At 34.6% G+C, this 24,020-nt stretch overlaps 1 protein-coding gene across 2 annotated transcripts in view; it reads right to left on the reverse strand.

The window, feature by feature from the left end:
• Window positions 1-24,020, reverse strand: part of prkg1b (protein kinase cGMP-dependent 1b) — a 174,679-nt gene that overhangs the window by 144,804 nt on the left and 5,855 nt on the right. Inside the window, exons 1-2 of one of the 2 annotated variants that reach the window (XM_051124319.1) lie at window positions 22,976-23,621; window positions 7,298-7,464 (exon numbers count right to left, since the gene is read on the reverse strand). In XM_051124319.1, coding sequence (XP_050980276.1) covers window positions 7,298-7,464; window positions 22,976-23,280 — 472 coding nt within the window. In that variant the 5' untranslated portion in view covers window positions 23,281-23,621. Of the gene's footprint in view, window positions 1-7,297; window positions 7,465-22,975; window positions 23,622-24,020 lie in introns of those variants that run through there. The other variant, XM_051124320.1, reaches the window with a different exon arrangement.

Below are 24,020 nucleotides of genomic sequence, written 5' to 3' on the forward strand. Positions count from 1 at the left end.
AACGTGGTGGTGATTTTGTTTTCAGCTTTCTAAAATTGTTATTGATTCACTCATTGTTTGCCATTGTGATTGTCTGGGAAAGTCTGCAACAATCTGGGATCTGTGTCAAAGTCGTTATTAGAAGTTTATCTAACACAAATAAATAATTTTAACAAGTCGGTTTCAAAGTTACTTGGTACAAAACTTAAAGCAAAGATACTCCTGAAGTGTAAATTAAATAGCAGTGTTTATTCCTTTAGCACTGTAAGCATCCAGATTTCCTGGCAATGTATATATATATATATACAGTCATGGCCAAAAATATTGGCACCCTTGCAACTCTGTCAGAAAATGCAACACTTCTCTCAGAAAATTGTTCCAGTTGTGAATGTTTTGGTATTCATGTGTTTATTGTTTTTGTTTGCACTGCATCAACACAACAAAAAAAAAATAGAGAAGAAAAGTCAAACTTGCTAAATTTCACACAGAACTCAAAAATGGACAAAATTATTAGCACCTTGTCAAAATTGTAAGAAATAACTGATTTTCAAGCATGTGATGCTCCTGTAATTTGTATTTAGACAGACCTCTGGCAAGTAACATGTGTGGGAAATACATCACACTCCAAATGGAGAAAAGTTGACTCAACCTTTGTGTTGTATGTCACACTGAGCATGAAGAAAATAGAAGTGTTGTCTGTGGATTTGAGAGAAAAAATTGTGGAAAAACATGGACAATCTCAAGGCTACAAGTCCATCTCCAGAAATCTTAATGTTCTTGTTTCCACTGTGCGCAATATCATCAAGAGGTTTACAGCCCATGGCACTGTAGCTAACCTCCCTGGACGAGGACGGAAGAGCAGCATTAATGAAAAATTACAACAAAGGATTGTTCGAATGGTGGATAAAGAACCCCGATTAACTTCCAAACAAATTCAAGCTGATCTGCAGACACAGGGTACAATAGTGTCAGCTCGCATTATCCTTAATTTAGCCATCCTCATTTAGCCATCTAAATGAAGAGGGACGCTATGGTAAGAGACCCAGGAGGACACCACTCCTGACACAAAGGCATAAAAAACCAAAATATATGTGACAAAACCACAATCTCTCTGGTAATATATATATATATATATATATATATATTGCATGTTTCATTCAATGTTTTACTTGTCATTTCTTTGTGATTATTTGTGTTCACTAGCATTTTCTGAGTGAAAATTGTTTCAAAGCCATTTTTCTTTCAGTATACATAAATATATGGTAAACATATTTTTCTGTCTGGACGCATATCAAAACTTATATCAGATTCATATCGACACCAGGAAAAAGCTTTGCTAGATCTGCAACATTTCTGTCAAATTTTGAGGTCATTATTAATAATAAAATATTATAGCAAATATATTTGACATATATTTTCCTGTCTGGATGAATATCTCCAAATCAAAAAGGTTTTTTAAGAAGTGACAGGAAATGCAAGACTTCAGGGGAAAGCTTTGATAAATCTGTATGTCACCAAAACCCTTAGTCATTCTGTCAAACTTCGAGGTTTGTGGTTATTATACTGATCTGCTTGCACAAAGGTTACAGGCTCAACCCCAGCAGACGAGACCCACAGGCAGGAGATTTATTGAGATCATAACATTTCCCTACCACAACTCACTTAACCCCAGCAATCTGCTTGATGGGTTTTTCCATTTCCAGTTGTGTTTTGTCAAAAAGAGTCAGCTAAAAGAACTGACTTTTAAAGCTAAAGCATGCTCACATACAGACTACCATGATACATGTATACACACCAACTGAGGAAACATTAGGAATACATGCAAATTTTCTCACCAGCATGAAGTACAACTGGCTCACTGACTATCAGTACTGAAGTACCAGAAAGTAGCTTGCTGTCTCCACTTCTCTTCTCACAAATGACTGCACCTTGAAGAAATCCTCTCAAAATTGCAGATTTTGCTGATTGGCCTAATATGCAACAACAGAACTGAATGAAGTTCTGCACCTGGTGTCCTGGTGCAGTCAGATCTTACAAATCAATGTTCTAAAGACAGTAGAGATTTGGCTGATGACAATAACAATGTTTCTTTAAAAATACCAGTAAAATTTCATGACTTAATTTCAATACCAAAACTACTAAAATCGCTTTTTTATTTACTGTATTAATATATAAAAATATATAATAATAATAATCATTTAAATTAAATGGGATACATTTTCTGCCCAGTGTTTTGCTTATTTTAAGCAATCTGGCAACCATGCGCACATGCTCGCTCCTCATTGGGGAAGTGCCGTCACCGATAATCTGAAAACACCAACAAACAAACTGGAGTTATCTAAATGAAAGCGTCATTCAGCCGGTCTGTGTTCTGTTATGATATTTCGACTATATTGTTTGTGATTGTGGTTGCTGAATAAATGCACTTACTCAACTGTGTTGTTTTAATAGAGAAACATGGGCTATTGCAATTTGAAATTAGTGGAATTACTATTGGGAATTTCACTGTTATAATATTGTTTGTCTTACCAGTTTTCATAATGTAGACAGAGAGAGTGAATACGTCTTTGGTATTAATTTGTATAATAAGAAGCCTATAACAAACCAGACACTAGATGAGGTAAAATAAACCATGTTTGTGTCCACATATTGATTTGTGCTTTCTGGTAAAAGTGCAATATCTGAAATGCATTTCGTTGACTTAAACTTGACTAAACAAAAACAGGACAAGGTTGACTAAATATGATAACTACAATACATTTGAGTAAGACTAAGACTAATTTAAAAATGGCTGCCAAAACTAATACTTCTATATGGTTAATTAATAATAATCCTATTGCTGAAATGTCAACTTTTTATTGACTAAAACTAGACTAAAATACGTCAGGTTTTCTTTGACTAAAACTAGACTAAAATGTTGAGAATTTTAATCAGCTAAAGCTAGAATAAGGTTGAGTAAATTTGATTTATCTGACAAGGACATTTAAAACGGGACTAAGACTAAGACTAAAATTAGAAAAAAGCTGACAAAATTAACACTATAGTGTGGAGCCTTTTGAAGCTATGTTGAAACTGAATTTTGGACCTTCAACCCATTGGGTCATATTGAAGTCCACTATATGGAGAAAAATCCTAGAACATTTTCCTCAAAAACCTTCAACTGAAAAAAAGAAAGACATGAACATCTTGGATGACACGGAGGTGAGTAAATTATTAGGATTTTTTTTTCTTCTGGAAGTGAATAATCCTTTAATAACTAGAAACAAATCATCACAATCTGTGAAAAGGGCCCATTAATTTTAAGTTCAACAGTGGCAAAATACTACTAGTCAGACAAACCACCAACTATAACCGATGCATATGCACACGAGTACTAAAGATCAAGTAACTCCCGAGAACTTTCAAGAACTTCAACTTGGCTTGTTCTACAATGGCATCATTGATTCTATCCCCAAAACAGTCTGATATGGATCTGCCATGGCACCGGATCCAAGCACAATGAAAATCATCAGCTGCAATCTGCCCTCCTCCAAGGACCTTTATGAGTCAACATCCAGGAAGGGGGCAGTCAGACCTCAGCCCTCACGCCCTGATTACCACATCTTTCAGCTGGTGCCTTTCGTAAGTGCCTCAGATCCTTAAAAACAAACTTCCAGACACAAAAACAACTTTTTTCCACAAGCTGTGGCTTTCATTGCTTCACCACTAAAACAGAACACTATAATACAAACAGATAACAGACTTGACACGCATACTGTAGAGAGTATCACAAAACTGACACTGAAAGATTAGCTGAATACCTCGATATTACCAATATAACGCCTCCAAATAAATGAGTGAAGAACTGAATAGACAAAAGTCACTTTACAAATCATTTTAGATTTCATTTCCATATAACAGAACATCACTGACCTAAGTCGCCTGCAATCCATCTGTCTGATAATAGAGCTAAATACTGCTTCTTTATGTCTTTTATGTGAAGCTGAGCACAAGGAATCTGTAAGGGTTTTTCAGTAACAGCTGACAGATTAATATGTTCCTAACCTTTAATTCCTTCACTTGCCTCCCAGAGAATTCGGTGACCTGTTGCTTCAAATACTTAATTGCTTCAAATTCAGACAGCTGTGCACCAAAGGGGTCTGTCTGAAGTTAATTCAGCATATTAATAAACATTAAGAGATGGAAGAGACTGTGTGAATTGAATAGCCATTATATTTCTTAGCCATACTAATTTTGTTGAGCTTTCGGAGCTTACTACATAAGCCAGCAAAAGGTGAACTGTTCTTCTTTCTTTTTTCTTTTTGTTTTTAAACAGGTTTCGTAAACACTTTACCCAGCTGCTATTGGATGGACAGTTCCACCCACACTCATGCCATTGGTTAAGTCGCTGTTGCCAGGCTGGTCAGGGTGTTCAAACAAACAGAGCAGTGTTTTGAAAGTACTAAAGAAAAAAGACTTACACTTTTTGGGGAAATCAACTTACATCAGAATACTTATAATTAAGCATATTTAAGGAATAGATCACCCAAAAATGAACATTTCTTGAAAATGTAGAAAATGTAGAGTTTTTTCATCAAATAAATCAAATTAGATTTTTTGGAATTTTAGCATTACATCACTTGCTCACCAGTGGATGGGTGCCGTCAGAATGAGAGTCCAAACAGCTGATAAAAACACAATAATCAACGTTTTTAATAGAATAAGCAATATTATGTATAGAGGACTCACATTTTAGCCGTAAGCAATGATCAAAAATTAAAAGCATATTAATGATGAATTTGTTTCGTACAAACATCCAGATTTGTGTTTAAGAAGACTTTAATTGCCAGAGTGGAGTGGTGCGGATTATTTTTGGATTATTGCAATGTTTTTATCAGCTATTTGGACTCTCATTCTGACGGCACCCACTCACTGCAATGGATCCATTGGTGAGCAAGTGATCTAAATCTGTTCTGATGGAGAAACATCTACATTTTGAATAGTCTGAGGGTGAGAACACATATCAGGGAATGCACATTATCACAAAAAATGCTTACTAAATACATTCATGAAGAGGACCGCACTCAGTCTTATGGGGTTTGGAATCAAATGAGAGGGCGGACACAAGGGCAAGGCAATAAATTAGAGGAAATTAGCATCTCTGTCGCCAGAGGCGACTACCGAGACATATTCTAAAGCTACAACAATACATCAGGAGGAGGTGAGCTGCCTGCCGAGTGTACATTACTGGGAGCAGACTGAAAGGTTTGGAGGTAAAGAGCATGCCTCCTGTGGTGACTGGCAGGGGTTAGTTTGGAGAGGCAAAAATGGTTCATGGGTACAGTGCTGTGAAAAACACCACAGTGAGTGGATCCACTTAACAGAATGGTACATCTGCCTCACTTAAATGCCTATTCATAGCTGTTCACAGGATATTTTCACTCAAGCACTTCTGTTTTTTGTAAATACCAAAACCCTACAGCGCCTAATGATGAATTTTAAATGTCACTGAAACATTTAGGAAGCAATCTTTATCTTGCTACAAATCCAATGACCCTAGGATTAAAGCAAACTCTGTGCTCCAACCTAGTTGGCAACACTTCTAACATTAGTTTGATTTGTTTTACAGTCTTAAAAATAAAGGTTCTATTGGCATCCGATAAGAATCTTTCCAACAAAATGTTCTTTATAGTGGAAAAAGGATGTTTAGATTATTAAAATGAAAATTATTCAGACTAAGAAAAAAAGGATCTTCAATGGCACTGCTGTACAAAGCCCCTTTTGGAAACTTTACTTTAAGAGTATACATCCATACAGACGTATGAATTCAGCTCAAGAGACATCTTTAAGACTATAAACCATCTTTTTAACAGTTTATGTTTTAAAGTGCAGCTGGAGACCAATTCAGCAAGAGCGATACCAACAACATTTTTTTTTTTTTTTTAAGGTGCACTTCACAATCAACTTCAGACTATTTTTTCAGACAGGCTGTAAGTGAACTTTTAAATGTTTCCAGAGACAGCTCCAGCACAGAGGGGGGGCTGTGCATTCACAAAATCCCTGTTGCGTCAAAAACCAAATATGTGGACGACTGATGGCTTAAAGAAGATGTGAACATTTCTAAAACTTGTCCTCGTACAGTGCTGCAGCAGAACCTACGACAGACCACACAGAAATAGAACATGATAAAAGAAGAAAGAGATCTATGTTATGTCTGTGAAAAGATCCAAGGTGACCATAAAACTCACCATTCAAACCGGGCGCCTGGAGATGAAAAGCTAAATTGGAAATGCATTAAATAAGGCTACGGTTATTACTCCTCGAGTTCAGTTCTAAGCCAGTGTTCAAACAGCATCAGGCCTATTTTTGAAAGCTAAACGTGGCTCTGCTCTCATGCTGTTTGGTTGTTGACAACCGAAATGTATAACTAAACAGAGTCTCGTTTGGTGTGTGAACATGTGCCGGTGTTTCCACTGCTGCTCTCTACAGAAAATAAAGTGATTTGGGAGTTACTACATGGAGCATTTCCTTTCATAAGTCATTAGTTTAACAAAAAATGAGTGGGCCTGTGAGAACTACTACAAATTTTATCACCATGAAAATTAATCCGCATAACGACGAGGACATTTACATTCAAGAGATAATTAATCTACTCAGAGCAGAAAGCAAACCCCAAACTGTAGCTATAAACTGCTAGAAATCCAGAAATTTTAGGATCAGAAGGTTTTTCCTTCCAGAACTTCAGACCTTATTATAAAATGTTACCAACTGGTTCAAATGTAAAGGTTCTTTATTGCCATTAATTCAACATTCATGAAACCATTTTACATTGGACAAAAACTATTCTTTATAGTGAAAAAAAGTTTCAATGGATTATTAAAATGTTCTTTACTTTTAAAAACTGTTCACAGAAAGGTTATTTGAGGAACCCAAAATATTTATTCTATAGCATCTCTGAAAAAAAAAAAAAAAGAAAACTTTTTTTATTGTAGGGTGAAATGAGGTCAACTGGGCCTTTGACTGGAATTCACACAATGGGAACAAACATGTTTAAAAAAATAATAAAATACATTTTAAATAAAATAAAGCATTTTAAAAAAAAATGCAGTTTATATAAACTTTTTTCTTTTACAAATTATTTATGGCCATGAAATTTTCAGTATAAGTAAAACAATACACCACTGTGTGTTACACAGGTTTTGCCAAAGAATACTCCTAACCCGATGTAATATCACTTTAATGCACAGTCTCTTGTGGTTTACTGGCGTGTCTGTATATCATCTGTTACAGCTGTAAAACACAGTAGAGTAAACAGCAAGGATACTTTTATATGACCTACCTTCCATGACATAGACCAGGGAGCCCACATCGCCTTCTTTGATGATACAGCTTTCTTTATCATACTCCACAGGGTACATGCAGTCCACGATCTCCTGAATCTGAGACAGCTCCAGGTTCTTCATGAAGTCATTGTCAAGAATGGCCTCTTTGATTAGTTCTTTAGACCTATGGATGACAAGGATAAATTAAAAAACTGCTTACTTTAAAAATAGATGTGGCGATATGGACAAAATATCATATCACGATTTTTTCAGGAACAATCACAATCCACAGTCTTATCACTAGGGGTCGGCGACCAATTATCAGCCTAGCTGATTACCGATATTAAGCATTTTATGGTTATCGTATCGGGCATCTTCAAAAGTGATTTGATGATAAAATAATTTAAAAGCATTTAAAAAGAAAGTTTTTGTCAGAACCCTTGTTTTTCTTGATTTTGGGATTCATTTTCATTTTTATACCAGACATATATATCGGTTCAAAATATCGGGTGATGTAGCAAAAATATCAAAAATATCATATCAAACTTTTTCAGGAACAATTACGATCCACAGTCTTATCACTAGGGGTCGACCAATTGTTAGCCTGGCCAATTATCGCCACCGATATTAAGCATTTGTATGGTTATCAGTCAGCTTAAAAAGCGATTTGATGATAAAATAATTTAAAAGCATTTAGAAAGAAAGTTTTGGTAACACTTTATCTTGATAGTCCACTTTAGACATTCTACTAACAGTAAGTAACTTTGCAACTGCATGTCAACTAGTCATTAGAATATTAGTAGACTGTCTGCTTAATATCTTCTAACACTCTTCTAAATTTTGCAAGTACTTACTACCCTAAACCTAACCTAGTAGACATGTAGTTGCAAATTAATGAGAATTAGTTGACATGTAGTTGCAAAGATACTTACTGTTAGTAGAATGTCTAAAGTGGACTATCAAAATAAAATGTAACCAATGTTTTTGTCAGAGCCCTTGTTTTTCTTAATTTTGACATTAATTTTCTTTTTTTTATTATTATTTTTTTTTTTTACCAGAAATATATATCGCTTCAAAATATTGATAGGTGATATGGCAAAAATCTCAAAAATATCATACCAAACTTTTTCAGAAACAATCATGATCCACAGTCTTATCACTAGGGGTCGACCAATCATTAGCCTGGCTGATTGTCATCGCCAATATTACGCGTTTTTATGGTTATCGTCAGCTTCAAAAGCGTTTTGATGATAAAATAATTTTAAAGCATTTAAAAAGAAAGTTTTTGTCTGAGCCCTTGTTTTTCTTAATTTTGACATTAATTTAAATTTTTACACCAGACATATATATTGGTTCAAAATATCAGTGGGTGATATGGCACAAATATCAAAAATACCATACCATAGCAAAATCCACGATCCACAGTCTTATCACTAGGGGTCAACCGATTATCACCCTGGCCAATTATCGGCGCCGATATTGAGCATTTTTATGGTAATCGGTATCAGTCATCTTCAAAACCCATTTGCTGATACAATAATTTAAAAGCATTTCAAGAAAGTTTTTGTCAGAGCACTTGTTTTTCTTTATTTTTTGTAACAAATTTCATTTTTACACCAGACATATATATATATATATATTTATATATATACATCGTCTTCTTGATCTATAATAATCGGTATCGGCATCAGCCCTAAAAAAAAACACATATTGGTCCAGCTCTACTTATTACATCTTGTCAGTAAGTTACTGAGCAATAAAAACTAGTAGGCCCTACAACTAATATAAGTAAAATGTTCTCATGCTTATTAAATACAAGTAAACAGAACAAAGTAACAAATGACAAGCCTGTCAAACAGTATTCAGGGAATAAATGCTACAGAAATTTAATAAAGGAATTAACTGCAAAATACGACACTATGTGAATTAAACATACATTCATTTTTATTAAAGCTACAAAATTATTTGCAGTGAGTGATTTTTCTTTTTCTGTTGTCATTTGATTGCTATTTATGACACAGAAGCAGCAGATACATTAAGCTGCTTTCAATTTAAGACCTAATTTAATATGCTGACAAACATCCTATTTTCTTTATTTTCGTTTATCTAAGACATAATTGAATGTGAACAGCCCCCATGGTAGGCATTTCAACATATTATATGCGTATTTGACCTTTGGGGCCTTTCAGGCGTTGCGTTATTGTGCTTTTAATATAAACCACGTCACACTCTTTGCTTTCTCATTTATCCATTGCACATGTTGATTACTTTAAAAAGTCCAGCCAACTAAAAAAATGCATGGGTATATTTACACACAGACATAAGTAGGACACATCTGGTCACAATTTCTACAATTCACTTAAAAAGCAGATCAATCACAAAACAAAATCGTCAGATCACCCACCCTGTTTATAAAACAAAAACAGATCAAGAAATGTTTAAAAAACCAATGAGCAAAAATACTCGGTGTCTCCGAAATAACTGAAATCTCAAAAATCTTTTTTTTTTTTTCTTTAAATCCCAGACACCTTCATTCAACACCACAGCGTGTGAGATTACTCATAGAAAAGTGTCAACCGCTGAAATAATCAGAGAGAATCCCCCATACCTGGGTTTGTGAATGCAATCAATACCATACCACATCAATGGACAAATTCCTTCGTATGCAGTGCATCTTGGCTCTACATGATGAGTCATTTTCATTGACAACACCACTGTTTATTGGACAATGCTGGTCAGATGGCCTTGCAAGTGCCGCTGCATTCCAAGTTTCCTTTCACAAATCTATTTTTTAAACCTAGACTGGGTAAATTTGATTATTCAATCACTGCACAAGCAGATCTGCTTGTGGAAATATTGGATTCTTTTTTTCCCTTTGATTAGAAAAGGCAGTGTGGCTGAGATGATGGCAAGAACGGACCATCTGTGCAAGAGTGCACGAGTACTAGAGCCTGAGGACGACATGGGGTGGACAGATGACTGCTCAGATACACTGCGTTACTACCACTCACACACTCCTGCTGGGTACTAATGTCCCATGGGCAGATGATAAGACCTCAAGATCGGTGGATCTGCCTGGACTAATGACATTAACAAGCAGCACAGTTTCTTATTCGTCATCCATGTGGGCACCGGTGCTACAGACAATGGCGTTTTTGCATAAATAACTGACCTCTCACTTAATATAACTCACTGATTATTGAGATAAAGACAAAACAAGTACTGCAATTCCACTGCAATTACTTGGACAAAAAGAAACATTTGGGGAGAGATGATCACTAAAATATTAACATTTTTATATACAATTGTGATATTATATTATCACCAACTCTAAAGATTACTATTTAGTGAGAAATCTGTAGGTTGAATCTACCAAAAAGTGTAAAAAATTGTGGTACTAATGTACCTATTTTATATATATATAAATTAAAGTAATTTTTGTCACAACCTCAATATTTACTCAAAATGTAATGTCAATCAGGCTTTTTTTTTGTTTGTTTGTTGTATCTGATTGGAAAACCGCACATTTTTTAAGAAATATTGAACGGATTAAGTCAAAATAATCCTCTTTATTTCACTATTTTGTCCCAGTACTCGAGAACCAGTGATCTAGTGATTTGGAAAGACCAAATGCACCTCATGCGTATCATGTTTGACTGTGGTCAGCTGATAAGACTCTTGAGTCATCACAGCTAATAACTGTTCAAATCAAACTCATAATGGCAGCAGCGGATATGCGTGATCATTTGTATGCATGTGAATTCCAGGGGGAAAACGAGATTGAAACTAATAGAACACTTATAGGATTATAAACTCATTTCATGTGCTGTTTTCTTATCCCCGGATCGTGCAATTGTCTAGAGAAATATGGCCTCGATTGTTCCTTCTGTCTGACGCTGAAAGGGGGATTAACAACAAATCATTCTACTTTTCATACTTGATGAAGACATTATATTGAGACAATCTATTATTCCCACACAGACATGGGCAACCATCGACCAAGAATAATGAGAGATGTAAATAAGACAAGGGGACAGTGGAACAGAAGACAGGTAAGACAAAAGTCTGTAAAAAAAATTGGGCATGTTAACACGAAGCAATTTTCCATATTGATTTTCCGTATTGTATTTTACGCATTGTGCTGTGTTTTAGGGTTAAAGGTCAATAAATGTAATGGATGATGTCTTGGAATTGTTTATGGATTTTTTTGGTTTACATTCAAAAATCAAAAATGACCTTAAAGGGATAGTTCATCCAAAAATGGTTGAAACATTGATGTCACATGGACTATTTCAACAATGTCCTTACTACTTTTCTGGGTTTTGAATGTGGTAGTTGCGATGATGTCTATGCAGAGTCAGAAAGCTGTTAGATTCAATCAAAAATATCTTAATGCCTTACAGGTTTGGAACGACATGAGAGTGATTAATTAATGACAGAATTTTAATTTTTGGGTGAATTATCCTTTAACCTTGAAAAATTAAAGTAGTGGCAACCGCATTTAAAGAAACATGTATGTATGGAACTGTACCAAACAACTAGTTGTTAATGTAACACATATAAGAGTTGCATGAAATCACAGCCTATGTGACTCATTAGTGTTGCCAAATCTCGCTAAATTTTATTTATTTATTTAAGATGCAGTCCATAACTTTTTTGTGTTAATAATTTACAAAATGTATATAATAAGTGAGTACATCATGAATCCAATTTCCAAACCGTGATTTTGGCTTATCCTGAATCACTATGGTACACCTATAATACATTTTTATATTCAGACTATTTTAGACTGGTTCTGGTAGGAACTGCCGCAGAGTAGTCCAGAACCTGTGTGATTCGTCATAGACATAAACAGAGGGAAGTACCTCCGGCTACAATGTTCTTCCACAGTGCAGTTCTGTTTATTAACTGCTAGAGAGCCAAAAGTTATGGACCGCAGCTTTAATTATATACTTTGTTAACTACATAAAGTACAACGATTCATGAGCCGAGCCCAAACAACAAGCCCAAAGATGCTTAATAACCCCTACTTATAAAAAGTGGACATGGCAACCCTTCAAAAGTCCACTTAACAGAGTAGCCTTTTAAACATAAAAACACAATGGCTCTATTAAAGATGGTTTGTTAAAATCACTGAACATAACAAGCTATTGGTGACTGTAATAATACTAAGGTTAAAAATAATGAACACCATATGTGCAAGTCGCCAGAGCACTGCTAAGGTTATTATGCTGTCAATCATCAAAGTTTCAAGAGTGAGTTCTGTTCCATACACAAACATGAAAAATGAAAATTTGTGGATTCACTCTCGTATTTAAAGGGCTAGGCTAGCTCACTCAAAAATACAAATTCTGTCAAAATTTACTCACCCTCATGTCGTGCATCATAGTACTCTCAATAATGGCAGAGGACCAGTGTTGGGGAAGGTTACATTTAAAAGTAATGCATTACAATATTGAGTTACTCCTTAAAAAAGTAACTAATCATGTTGCTTAGTTACTTTTTATGGAAAGTAATGTGTTACTTTACTTTTGTGTTACTTTTTAAATCTGGGCAGCACTTGCTTGTTTGTTTTTAATATAAAAGTTCTATTTTTGGCAAATGTAAAAGGCCTTTTTTTTGGCCTTTTCACACCAAAAGTCTCAGGCTTTGAGAAAAGTAAATTCACGTCTGTACAGTAGACTGCAGAAGAAAAATGTTCATTTTTGCTTAGTAGTATGGTTGAATTGGATCATCGAAGGTCAGCAGCAAAGACATCAGTTAAATGGGATTAAATGCATAAAGGATATTTGTATTATTTAAGATATGTGACCCTGGATCACAAAACCAGTCATAAGGGTACATTTTTCAAAATTGAGATTTATACATCATCTATCATTTATTAGAATAGGACAATATTTGGTCGAGATACAACTATTTGAAAATCTGTAATCTGAGGGTGCAAAAAATCTAAATTTTGAGAAAATTGCATTTAAAGTTGTCCAAATAAAGTTCTTAACAATGTATATTACTAATCAAAAATTAAGTTTTCATATATTTACAGTAGTACAAAATATCTTCATGGAACATGATCTTTACTTAATTTCCTAATGATTTTTGCCATAAAAGAAAAATCAATCATTTTGACCCATACAATGTATTTTTGGCTATTGCTACAAATATACCCCAGCGACTTAGGACCGGTTTTGTGCTCCAGGGTCACATATGTTCTGAGTTGAATTTCACCGTTTTTATTCATTTTGAGGAATACTGAATCTGTTTTTGTGAGTGAGATGAATTAATGCATGTTCACATTTATTCTAGAACTAACAACTTACTGCCCATTTCTCTCAGCATGGGGACAGGAGAGCTTTTAATCAATAAATGGTCAAAAAAAAGTAACTGACGTTACTTATTTGAAAAAAGTAACTCAGATATTTTCTTGTCAATTAAAAAGTAATGCGTTACTTTACTAGTTACTTACTAGTTACTAATTAAAGTAATAATATTACATACACTGCCCTCCAAAAGTTTGGAAACATCCCTGGCAAAGTTTGGTTTTGGACAATATCAGCATAAATCCTTATCATTTTTTGGTGCAAATACATTAAAGTAACTTGACATTATCATTGAAGACCAGCAACAATAATTATTGTCATTTTGATTACATAATAATGGCAATATATACATGTCAAAGTCAGACATGTCTCTTTGCCAGCTGTGATGCCTGGTTACTGGTTTAAACTTGGCCCAGGTTTTTAAAAGATTTTTGAGACAGCACACCTAAATAGCTTCAGCAACTGATTGCCAATTAAGTTTAGAATACAATGAATTTAGGCCCAGATTATGCAGAGCAGTAATAGCTGCTAATGGTGGATGTTTTGATTAATCGAAAATTTAAGTTATTTCTATGCATAAACTGTTTATGTAATAAAATATGTTTTTGTAGATTGTGTTGTCCCTTATCAGTGCAAAATTATCACAAATTAAAAAGGATTCATGCCAATGTTGTCCAAAACCCCACTTTTCTAGGGCGTTTCCAAACTTTTGGAGGGCAGTGTAACTCGTGTTAGTAATGCGTTACCCTCAACACTGCAGAGGACTGTCCTGGGAGAGAAGAAATCTTTAAATAAAATAGTTATTTTTGTTTTATTTGCGCACAAAACGTTTTCTCATAGCTTTATAAAATTACGACTGAACCACTGATGTCACATGGACTATTTTAACAAAGTTTCTGTGCCTTCACCGTGGTAGTACCCTTGCTGTCTATGGAGGGTCAGAGAGCTCTCGATTTCATAAAAAATATCTTAATTTGTGTTCCGAAGATGAGCAAAGGTCTTACAGGTTTGGAACGACATGAGGGTGAGTAATTAATAACAGAATTTTCATTTTTGGGTGAACTATCCCTTTAAAATCACTCCTGAAAGTGTGTACGTGACCTTTAGGAGCTATCATGACTGTAAAAACCAATAAAAGTTCATTTTGTTTTTGTACTTATTCAAAATAATCACCTGGTCTAGAAGGCAGGACGTGACTTTACAGGAAATTACGGATTGTGATTGTCATGTTGACATTAAAGCTTTCACTCAAATTTACCTACCCTGCTCTTCATGGCCTACACGATGCCATATCAGACCGTTTGTATCATGACCTATTTTGAATAGCAAATCGCTAATCCATAAATCATTTACAGATCATGATCAGAGGCCAGGCCACATCCACGAGCATAAAGGCCATTGATACTGTATCCTATAGTGTAACACTGTTCTCATGCAAGAGTGCAATTCCTTCTTGTTTGCCTAATTTTAGCTCTTCAGTTCCCAAAGGCACATTTACCAGAAAAAGCCCATGTGGACTAAAGCGTAACAGTGCTGACCGAAATCAAAACGATGCTTTTGAAATAAGGGTAGATCATTAGCCGCTGTTTCCTCATGTTCATTAAAACCAACTGAATGGCCACGCACCAGACTTTCTTTTTGAGCTCAGGAGGTGGACAGATTTCAAAGTCTTGAGAGACGGACAACAGTATTGCTCAGAAGGGGTAACCATAGCAAAAAGCGCAGAAAATGCCACCTCGCATCAGGAGCCTCAATTTAATCAGAGTCTTTGATATTTGAGGCATCATTATGGTGTCCTGGCAGGCCGCTCAGTGGAATGCCGAAGTGATTTTGAAGCCAGATGGAGCACGGCTTTGTTGAGCCACGCTGAATAACTTCAGAAAGCCTGGCAGATAGTGTAGATTGGCACACTTGCAGTATGTGTTGCCATCTCCTACCTAACAGTCCTTCCCTCTCAGCACGATTTTACAGCTCTTCTTAACCCACTCTCCACTCTTTTGTTTAACAAAGATTCATGTCTGCCCAGACACGGAGAACAACACTGAGCCGTTTCCATAAAAGGAGAAAATATGCTCTTTTGGTGGGAAGCAAGATGGATGCATTCCGTAAAACTTAACCGGGGCCCCAGAGTGGGAAAGAACAATGTGAAGACACTCTCTGGACCCGGCTCATGTTTGTTCGTCGTGTCTCTAACAAACACTAAAACAAATGTCAGGTGTTCCAGCATTTGTTTTTAAAGGTCAGTGTTGTGCATCAGTGGAATTAAGGACAAAAGAAGTGCAATTGTAGCCTCTACATAACAGCTGTGCTTTAAAGTATTCCATGGGGTGAATTGTTGTTGCAAAAATTACTTACACTATTTCTGTTTGCAGCAATTAAAATAGATTGCAACCAATCCCCAGTTTAGGAAAAAAAACACTCTGTGCATAATATTTTGTGCAAGCAAATTTAGTCTGCTTTTAGTCACGACCTGGGACCCCCCAGTGACAATCAGGCTTGTGCACAATTCAGAATTTCAGAATTGGCCGCCATTCAATTGATGAGTTGGAATTTGAATTGAATTGACTTTGAATTGGAGTTGGAATGACAGGAAGTGGAATTAAATTCATGGCAATTCAAAGACATTCCACACAGTCATACAACAGAAAGAATGTGTTGAATCTCACATACAATTACATTAATTTTGTAATTTAATAGCATAATTTCATTACACATAACTAGTCAATCCTCAACCCTGCATACATTTTGTTCCAACATACAGATAATGATCAAATTCTTGAAATAAATTACTCCCTCAATGTTTGATTAGTTTTGTTCAAAATGTTATTTTCATTTCAAAGCAATCAAATAACACAAAGTCGTTGTAAATGCAGTTGTCATTTATTCCAATGCAAAACTCATTGAGCAACACTGTTGCATCTAATCCTCAATAGCTCAATAGTATCATTTTAAATACTTGGTTAAAGCAAAGCATTCTGGGATATGGAGTCACGTTCCATTGTGTTCCACAAAATTACAATTCCAATAAATCAGACTTAATTATGTGTTCTGTGACTAGAGCTTTTAACATTCATTGCTGGGGGGAAACATTTCCTGTTAATGTAATCTGTACAAGTAGTTCAAACTAATATCATTTATAGAATATGTAATGAAATCATATCTGACATATATTGTAAAGCTTCATTGTTAAACACTTCACTTATGTATATGAATTTCTTTGAATTTGTATTGAATTGCAATTCTGCTTCCTTTAATTCAAATTTGAATTGTAATTCTAGATCCTGTTTTTGACATCAATTCAAATTCAATTCAAATTCAAGAATTGAACTGGAATTTAGGAGTCATTCTCAATTCAATTCTGAATTGTGCACAAGCCTGGTGACAATGTCTATTTGTTTTTTTGGGGGGTTTTTGGTGGTGGAAGATTTTCAATGAATTTTATTGTTAAAAAAATCTCTCCAGTAAAAAGTAATTACGCATTTTACTAACATCTTAAATACATGTAACTATATACCTCATAATTATTAACAAAAATAATAATAATAAACAATAGTATTTAAAAAAAATTAAACAACAATATTTAAAAAATATTTTAATATTTGTAATATATATTTAATAAATATAATTTATATATATAATTTTAGTCACACCACATGATGCTTCATATTTGAACATCTTTGGTTTCAAACACTCAATTTATCTGATAATTGTAGCTGCACTACAGTATTAGTTAATTAAAATGTACAAAAATCCATTATTAAGTAAACACATACATATCAAATCTAAACCAATGTTTAAAAACTCAGAAAATGTTAGGTTTTTACAAAGAAAGAGCATGTAACACATTGAATTAAATATGACATTCTGAAGTATGACTAAAATAGTATTCTCTTCTTAAATTTTTGAATATATATTTAATAAATATATACATTTTTATATATTTTATAAATATCATTTCAATCATACCACATGACGTTCCACCTATGAACAAAACTTGCCTTAAAAAAACTCAATTAATCTGATAATTGTTCTGCACTACAGTATTTTTTCATTAAAATAACAAAAATCTATTATTAAGTGAATACATACATATCAAATTCAAATCCATGTTTAAAAACTCAGAAAACTGTAGTAATTTACAAAGAATGAGCAAGTAACACATTGAATTAAATGTGACATTCTGAAGTATGACTAAAATGGTATTTTCTTGTAAAATGTACTCTAATAATTGTTTAATCTCTAATTAATTTTTTTACCACTTACCTCTTCTCACTACAGTAAACCTACAAGATTGCATTGTCTGCTTGGTTTTGGAGGGAAATCCGGGCTTACGTGATTTGTTTGTGTGTGCTAACTTCACATCCGTAAACACAGAAAAGAAGGTCTGGCTGTGGTAGTAGCTACTATAAATCAAAACAGTGACTACATGATCAACTTCACATTTTTCTTTTTAGCAGCATGATAAATGATTGTGAATGAACGGCATAAAAAAGCAAGCAAACATCGTTACCGTTTTAATTAGTGGAGCTGTCAGTTCAGTACCCTGAATGAGTTCTGCACTATTGCGAAAACTCTCATTATAATCAAAGGCAGTGACTACAGTGCAAAATGAATGTCATATTTACTGTATAACGTACCTACACTTAGTTGGATATAAAAAGCATTTGATATAATTAAAGCATTCGCAAGACTGAAGAACTCAATCAGTAAGTGAGTGCTGAACAAAACTGTAGCGTTCTGCTCGGTACTGGGTGGATTTTTTAAACACCTTTGATTGGTAATTTCTCAAACGCTGCAAAAACGTTGTAAATAGAAACATTTTATGTAACAGAAGCTGTGAAATGAAGTGTGGAAGGACTACTATGCAAGTAACATCCAATTTTACTTACTTTACAATTAATAACTTACTTTTACTTTGACGTTAAGCATTTTCAGGTTTTTATACATTAATAAGAGATTCAACTTGACTTTTTAAGTCAGCTTAATTTAATTTCTTGAAATGACTTGATTATACTTACAACAGCAGCAAATGATTTTTTTTTTTTTTGAAAAAAAAAAATATAGGCATCAAGTCATTGGGCTGGAACATAAAGATTGAAATATACATGTTTTGAACTTTTAGGAATAAACTAGCACATAAATACTTTAAAACTTAGAGAAATAAATTAAAAGCTACAGTACAAACTTCAACTGTGAATTCATGGGGTCTTCATATCACTCTATATACATCCAGCCTTTCATTAAAGGAGAAGTTCACTTCCAGAGCAACATTTTACAGATAATGTACTCACCCCCTTGTCATCCAAGATGTTCATGTCTTTCTTTCTTCAGTCGTAAAGAAATTATGTTTTTTGAGGAAAACATTTCAGGATTTTCTCCATATAATGGACTGATATGGTGCCCCGAGTTTGAACTTCCAAAATGCAGTTTAAATGCAGCTTCAAGCGATCCCAAATATAGTTGTAAACGATCCCAGCTGAGAAAGAAGGGTCTTATCTAGTGAAACGACTGGTTATTTTCAGAAAAATAATACAATTTATATACTTTTTAACGTCAAATGCTCGTCTTGTCTTGGTCTTCCCGACCTCTGTTTTTTTCCCATTCGTGACGGTTAGGGTATGTCAAAAAGCTCCCAACTCATGTTCTCCCTCAACTTCAAAATCATTCTATATCACTGTTTTACCTTTTTTGTTAAGGGTGTTTGATCTTCTTTGCATGTGGCAAAGACTGGGTTGGAACTTCGGCAGCGATGTAGAATGATTTTGAAAGGAGTTTTGAAACTGAGGGAGTTTTTCGACATACCCTAACTGTCTTGAGGCAGAATACACAGAGTTCAGGGAAAACAAGATGAGCGTTTGAGATTAAAAAGTATTTAAATTGTATTTTTTTAAATGAAAATAACCGATTGTTACATTAGATAAGACCCTTCTTCCTCTGCTGGGATCATTTACAACTGCATTTAAATTGCATTTTGGACGTTCCAACTACGACTGAAAAAAGAAAGACATGTTGTATGACAAGTGGGTGAGTACATTATCTGTAAATTGTTGTTCTGGAAGTGGAGTTCTGCTTTAATAAGGTAATACATGTCAAATAAATAAATAAACCTGTATGGGCATCAATCACCAAATGATTTCATACAAAGTTATTGTTCAAGTGAAACGAGTCTTGCGTGTCCCATCAGCATTTATGAATGCCAGCACAAAAGAATGTGATGTCTTCACAAGGATGGTAGGCATCTGGCTCTCGACCAAAATCCACTCAGCAACAAGAGTAAATATTCACCAGACATAAACACAGGGAGAACTGCAATGCTCACAAACTGTGAAAGAAAAGACACTGAGAGTGGAGGGAGATGAGTTGCACAAGAAAATGATGGCATTGCTGGTGGATGAGGGGGGCTTTTGGATAATACCGCTCTAGAGATCCAGCTGAGGAGAAGATGAAAAGATTCTCAACGGCGCAAAGAATCTACGCCGCTTTCCAGTTGTGTGCATTTCATTAGAGATCATCATGTCATTTCACTGAACTCATTATATATAGCTTTAAAGGCTTAAAAGCAGTTTCAAATGCTTAAAATTGTATGTACACCTTTATGGCTGATATCCAAGACTGAAAAATAAATCGTGAAATAATAAAAATAATCCCTAAAATAATCGTGAAAAGACTATTAGCCAACATACAGGTTAATCATATACAGCCTAATATATACAGTGGGATCTGTATTGTTTTGACAGCAGAACTAGTGCTGATATGACCTAAACCTGATGTTCTCCAGCATGATTTGAGATTTAATGCTTCATTGGAAGCAATAACATCTGGCCATCTGTACAGAGAGTTCACACGGTCGGTTACAAATGTGCTTTTTGATCAAATGCAACAGAATTCTTAATATTTCATCTTTATTTTGCGGTTCTTTCATTTACATTTCTTTCTGAATCTTAAAACTTTCACAGGTTTTGGTTCCCAGATTTTAAATGTGGTCCCAGACTTTACGACCCCACTGAATATCCTTACATATATTAAATATTTGTTTCTATTTTGCACATTATACATACAGGCGGAAGGTAAACCAATTTAGGGTAAGGCTAAAAGCAGCCAAATCTATTAACTACAAACATCACAAACCCGTCTTTTAGGCAAGAACCAGACATGGGTGTCATGTAGGCTAATAAAACAAGTTTAATGGGACTGAATTTAATAAAAACATTTGAAATGGATAATCATAAGGTTTCATTTCCACGGTCAAACAGCGAATAAATTATATACAGAAAGCGACATTATCAACTTTGATCTATGGCGAATTCGAGTATTCTCCAAAAAAGGGGGCCACAAGAAAGTGCTAGGTGGCCCTTGGAAATGTTTGGAGAAAAAGCATAAAAAAAGTGTAAAAATAAATGTACAAAATTGTATTATATTATATTATATTATATAAATTTTAAAAGAAATAATTAAAAATATGATTGAATAAGAATGAAAGAAATAAATTATCCAAAAATTGATTTAAATAAATTAGTAAAAATTAAAACAAAGAAATAAAATCTAATTAATTGTTTTTGGAAAAAAAGAAGAAGAATGTAATTTAACAGAAACTAAATATTTTCCAATTTATATTTTAAACTTGCTTATAATATGAATTTTTTACAGTGTAAACTGGGTATATATACAAATAACTATATAAATTAGAACAGGGGTCCCTCACAGGATGACGATCATATTTGGGGGTCTGTGGCATCTAAAAGTTAAAAAAAAAAAAAAATCGTCTACACAGTGAAATTAATCTCTTACTTACATTGTACGTACATCTGTGCTTTTGTACATCTGCGCTTTGTTCTTTGTGATTGGAGAATTCGCAAGAGTCTGGAATTCAGTCAGTGAGTGTGCGCACCCAACAAAACTGATGAGTTTCAGCGATGACTCATCTGAATGCCTCTGATTGGCCATTGCAATAATGCTCAACAGAATTGTATTTGATTTGTTATAATGCTCAACACTGTGGAAATTATGCTATTCTAAACTAAATTACATACTATAGACCATGTCTTCTGCATTATAGCTCATTTTCCAATTTGCACTTGACCATAATTTATTTATAGACCTTGCAATGCTATATTAATACTCAGTTATTGTTAGACTTGCTCTGCACAAGCACAATGAAGCTGAATCTAATGTAATAAAACATGAATATGAAGCAGAAAAATAATAGATTTTTATACATTCTGTTAAAAAAACATAAAAGGGCATATATAGATTTTTATACATTCTGTTAAAAAATATCTATATAAATATATATATATATATATATATATATATATATATATATATATATATATATTGAGTGTTCAGGTTATTTTTATATTTTCAGATTTTAGTTTAGTTTTGAAGTTTTTGTACATTTTTGTGTTTTTGTCATTTTTGTTTTCAAATGTCTATATTTGAATTAATTTTATTTCAGTTTAAGTTTTGGTTAATTATTTATTAATTAATTATAAATTATAAACATTTTTATGTTTCTAATATTTTATTTCATGGTTCCAGTTTTAGAAAGAATGTTACTACAACTTTTTAAGGACATTAGACAATATGTATGTTTTTCATTTACTGCCCTATAGAAACTTATACATTTGGGGGCTGTATTGTTCTAATGTAGGTCTATTACATTTTTCATAGTAATTTTATATTTTCAGCATAATATTTTGAGTGAACAGTTGGAAAATCATGAATCTGTAGAGCCTTGCCATTTTGCACATTAGACTATTCTAATCTAAATTACATACTATATAGCATGTCTTCTGCACTCATTTGCACTGTCATTTGTAGCTCATTTTCCAGTTTGCACTTTACCATAATTTACTTATAGCCTGTGCTATGCTGCATTACTACTCACTGGTTAAACTTGCTCTGCACAAGCACAACAAAGTCGAATCTAATCTAATAAAACATTTATGATCCAGAAACATAAGATTTTGCAATTCACATCTTCTCTTTAAAAACCCAGTGCTGCGCATGAACTGTAATCTGCATATGAATATGCACTTTTTCCCCCCTTCAAAGTTGATAAACAGAATCAACAGGTGGAATCATCAGACTGGCTGTCTGCCTATATTCACAATACATCACATCAGAGAAGTAATGAGGGTTTGGACGGAGACAGGTTTGATGGATGGTCATGATTATACTCGTACCACAGAACTCAAGGTGCCCTACTGACCAAGATCACTTGCATAAAATCAGCACAGCACACACGCAATGATTCATGTGTCATTATAAGATTGCATATGCATAATTGCATCAGTAATGCAAATTATTAGCACTTTGTTCCGGTTAATTTGATGGACAGCTTCATAACAACACTGATCAGACTAAAGTGGCACCTACTGTGGACTCTTTGGGTAGAAAGGCAGGGTGACATGATTGAGGTCTTGAATATCAAAGGCTGTAGGTTCGGCTGAGATCGCCTGTCTCTTGGTCCTCTGCTGCTCTTGAAGGACACTCTGCTTGTGGACTTGTTGAGTTGCCGGTCTTATGACGGATCGGTATTTGTCTAACTCATTCTGAAGCTTCTGTATGAGTTCATCTTTCTGGTCCAGCTCCAACTCCAGTTCATCAATCAGCGCGTCTCTCTGTCTTAATTCTTCGATCTTCTCCTGTAACGCGTACTGGAGATCGCGTAAAGTGCCCATTTCTCCCCACAGTGCACGATCCGGAGTCGTTACCAACTTGGCGAACGGTCAGTCTTCGGTCATGAAATTAAAACAAACCGCTCTCGGTCGTATTTTCCGTGGTAGTGTCGCCAAAATAATGCCGCGCCGATCCACCGGCGCGCTTTCGGATTACTTATACCGGAGGAATGAGCGGGGAAACACCCACGGCGTCTGCAAACATCACATTCGGGAGACGAAGAAGTTTCACAGGGCATTAATTTCTTGTCCAAATACGTCAGTCGCAGCTGTCGAGCGCAAGTGGAACGCCATGAGCGCAGAGTGAACGCGCCGTGAGAGCAGCACGCTCGTGGCTCCCCGATGAGCCAATGAGGAAAGACTCCACCGCGCACCTGTAACAGCCGCTGAGAGCCTTTAAGTGCGCTTCCATACACAAGCACATGAGCACATTCAAACAATAGTTTCACTAACAGTTTCTTTATTTTAATCAAAACGAAACTTCCCCCTATTAAAAGGCAAATAATCTTTACTTACATCAACCATGCATTAAAATACGCACACAGAAAATAACTAGTTTTGTGACCTACTCCCAATTGATCTTTACCCTTATTATGACGTAAAAAAAAAAAAAAAAACGTAATTAAAATTGTTTTATTTCTGCTCTAATTTTATGCTCTTCACCTTGTCACTGTTATTACATACATACAGTGCTGATAAAGAAGCTAAATATGTTTTTACGCAACTGGTGAATCATTATCATC

This window comes from Labeo rohita, chromosome 12 (assembly GCF_022985175.1).
Source record: "Labeo rohita strain BAU-BD-2019 chromosome 12, IGBB_LRoh.1.0, whole genome shotgun sequence".
Taxonomy (NCBI): Eukaryota; Metazoa; Chordata; class Actinopteri; order Cypriniformes; family Cyprinidae; genus Labeo; species Labeo rohita.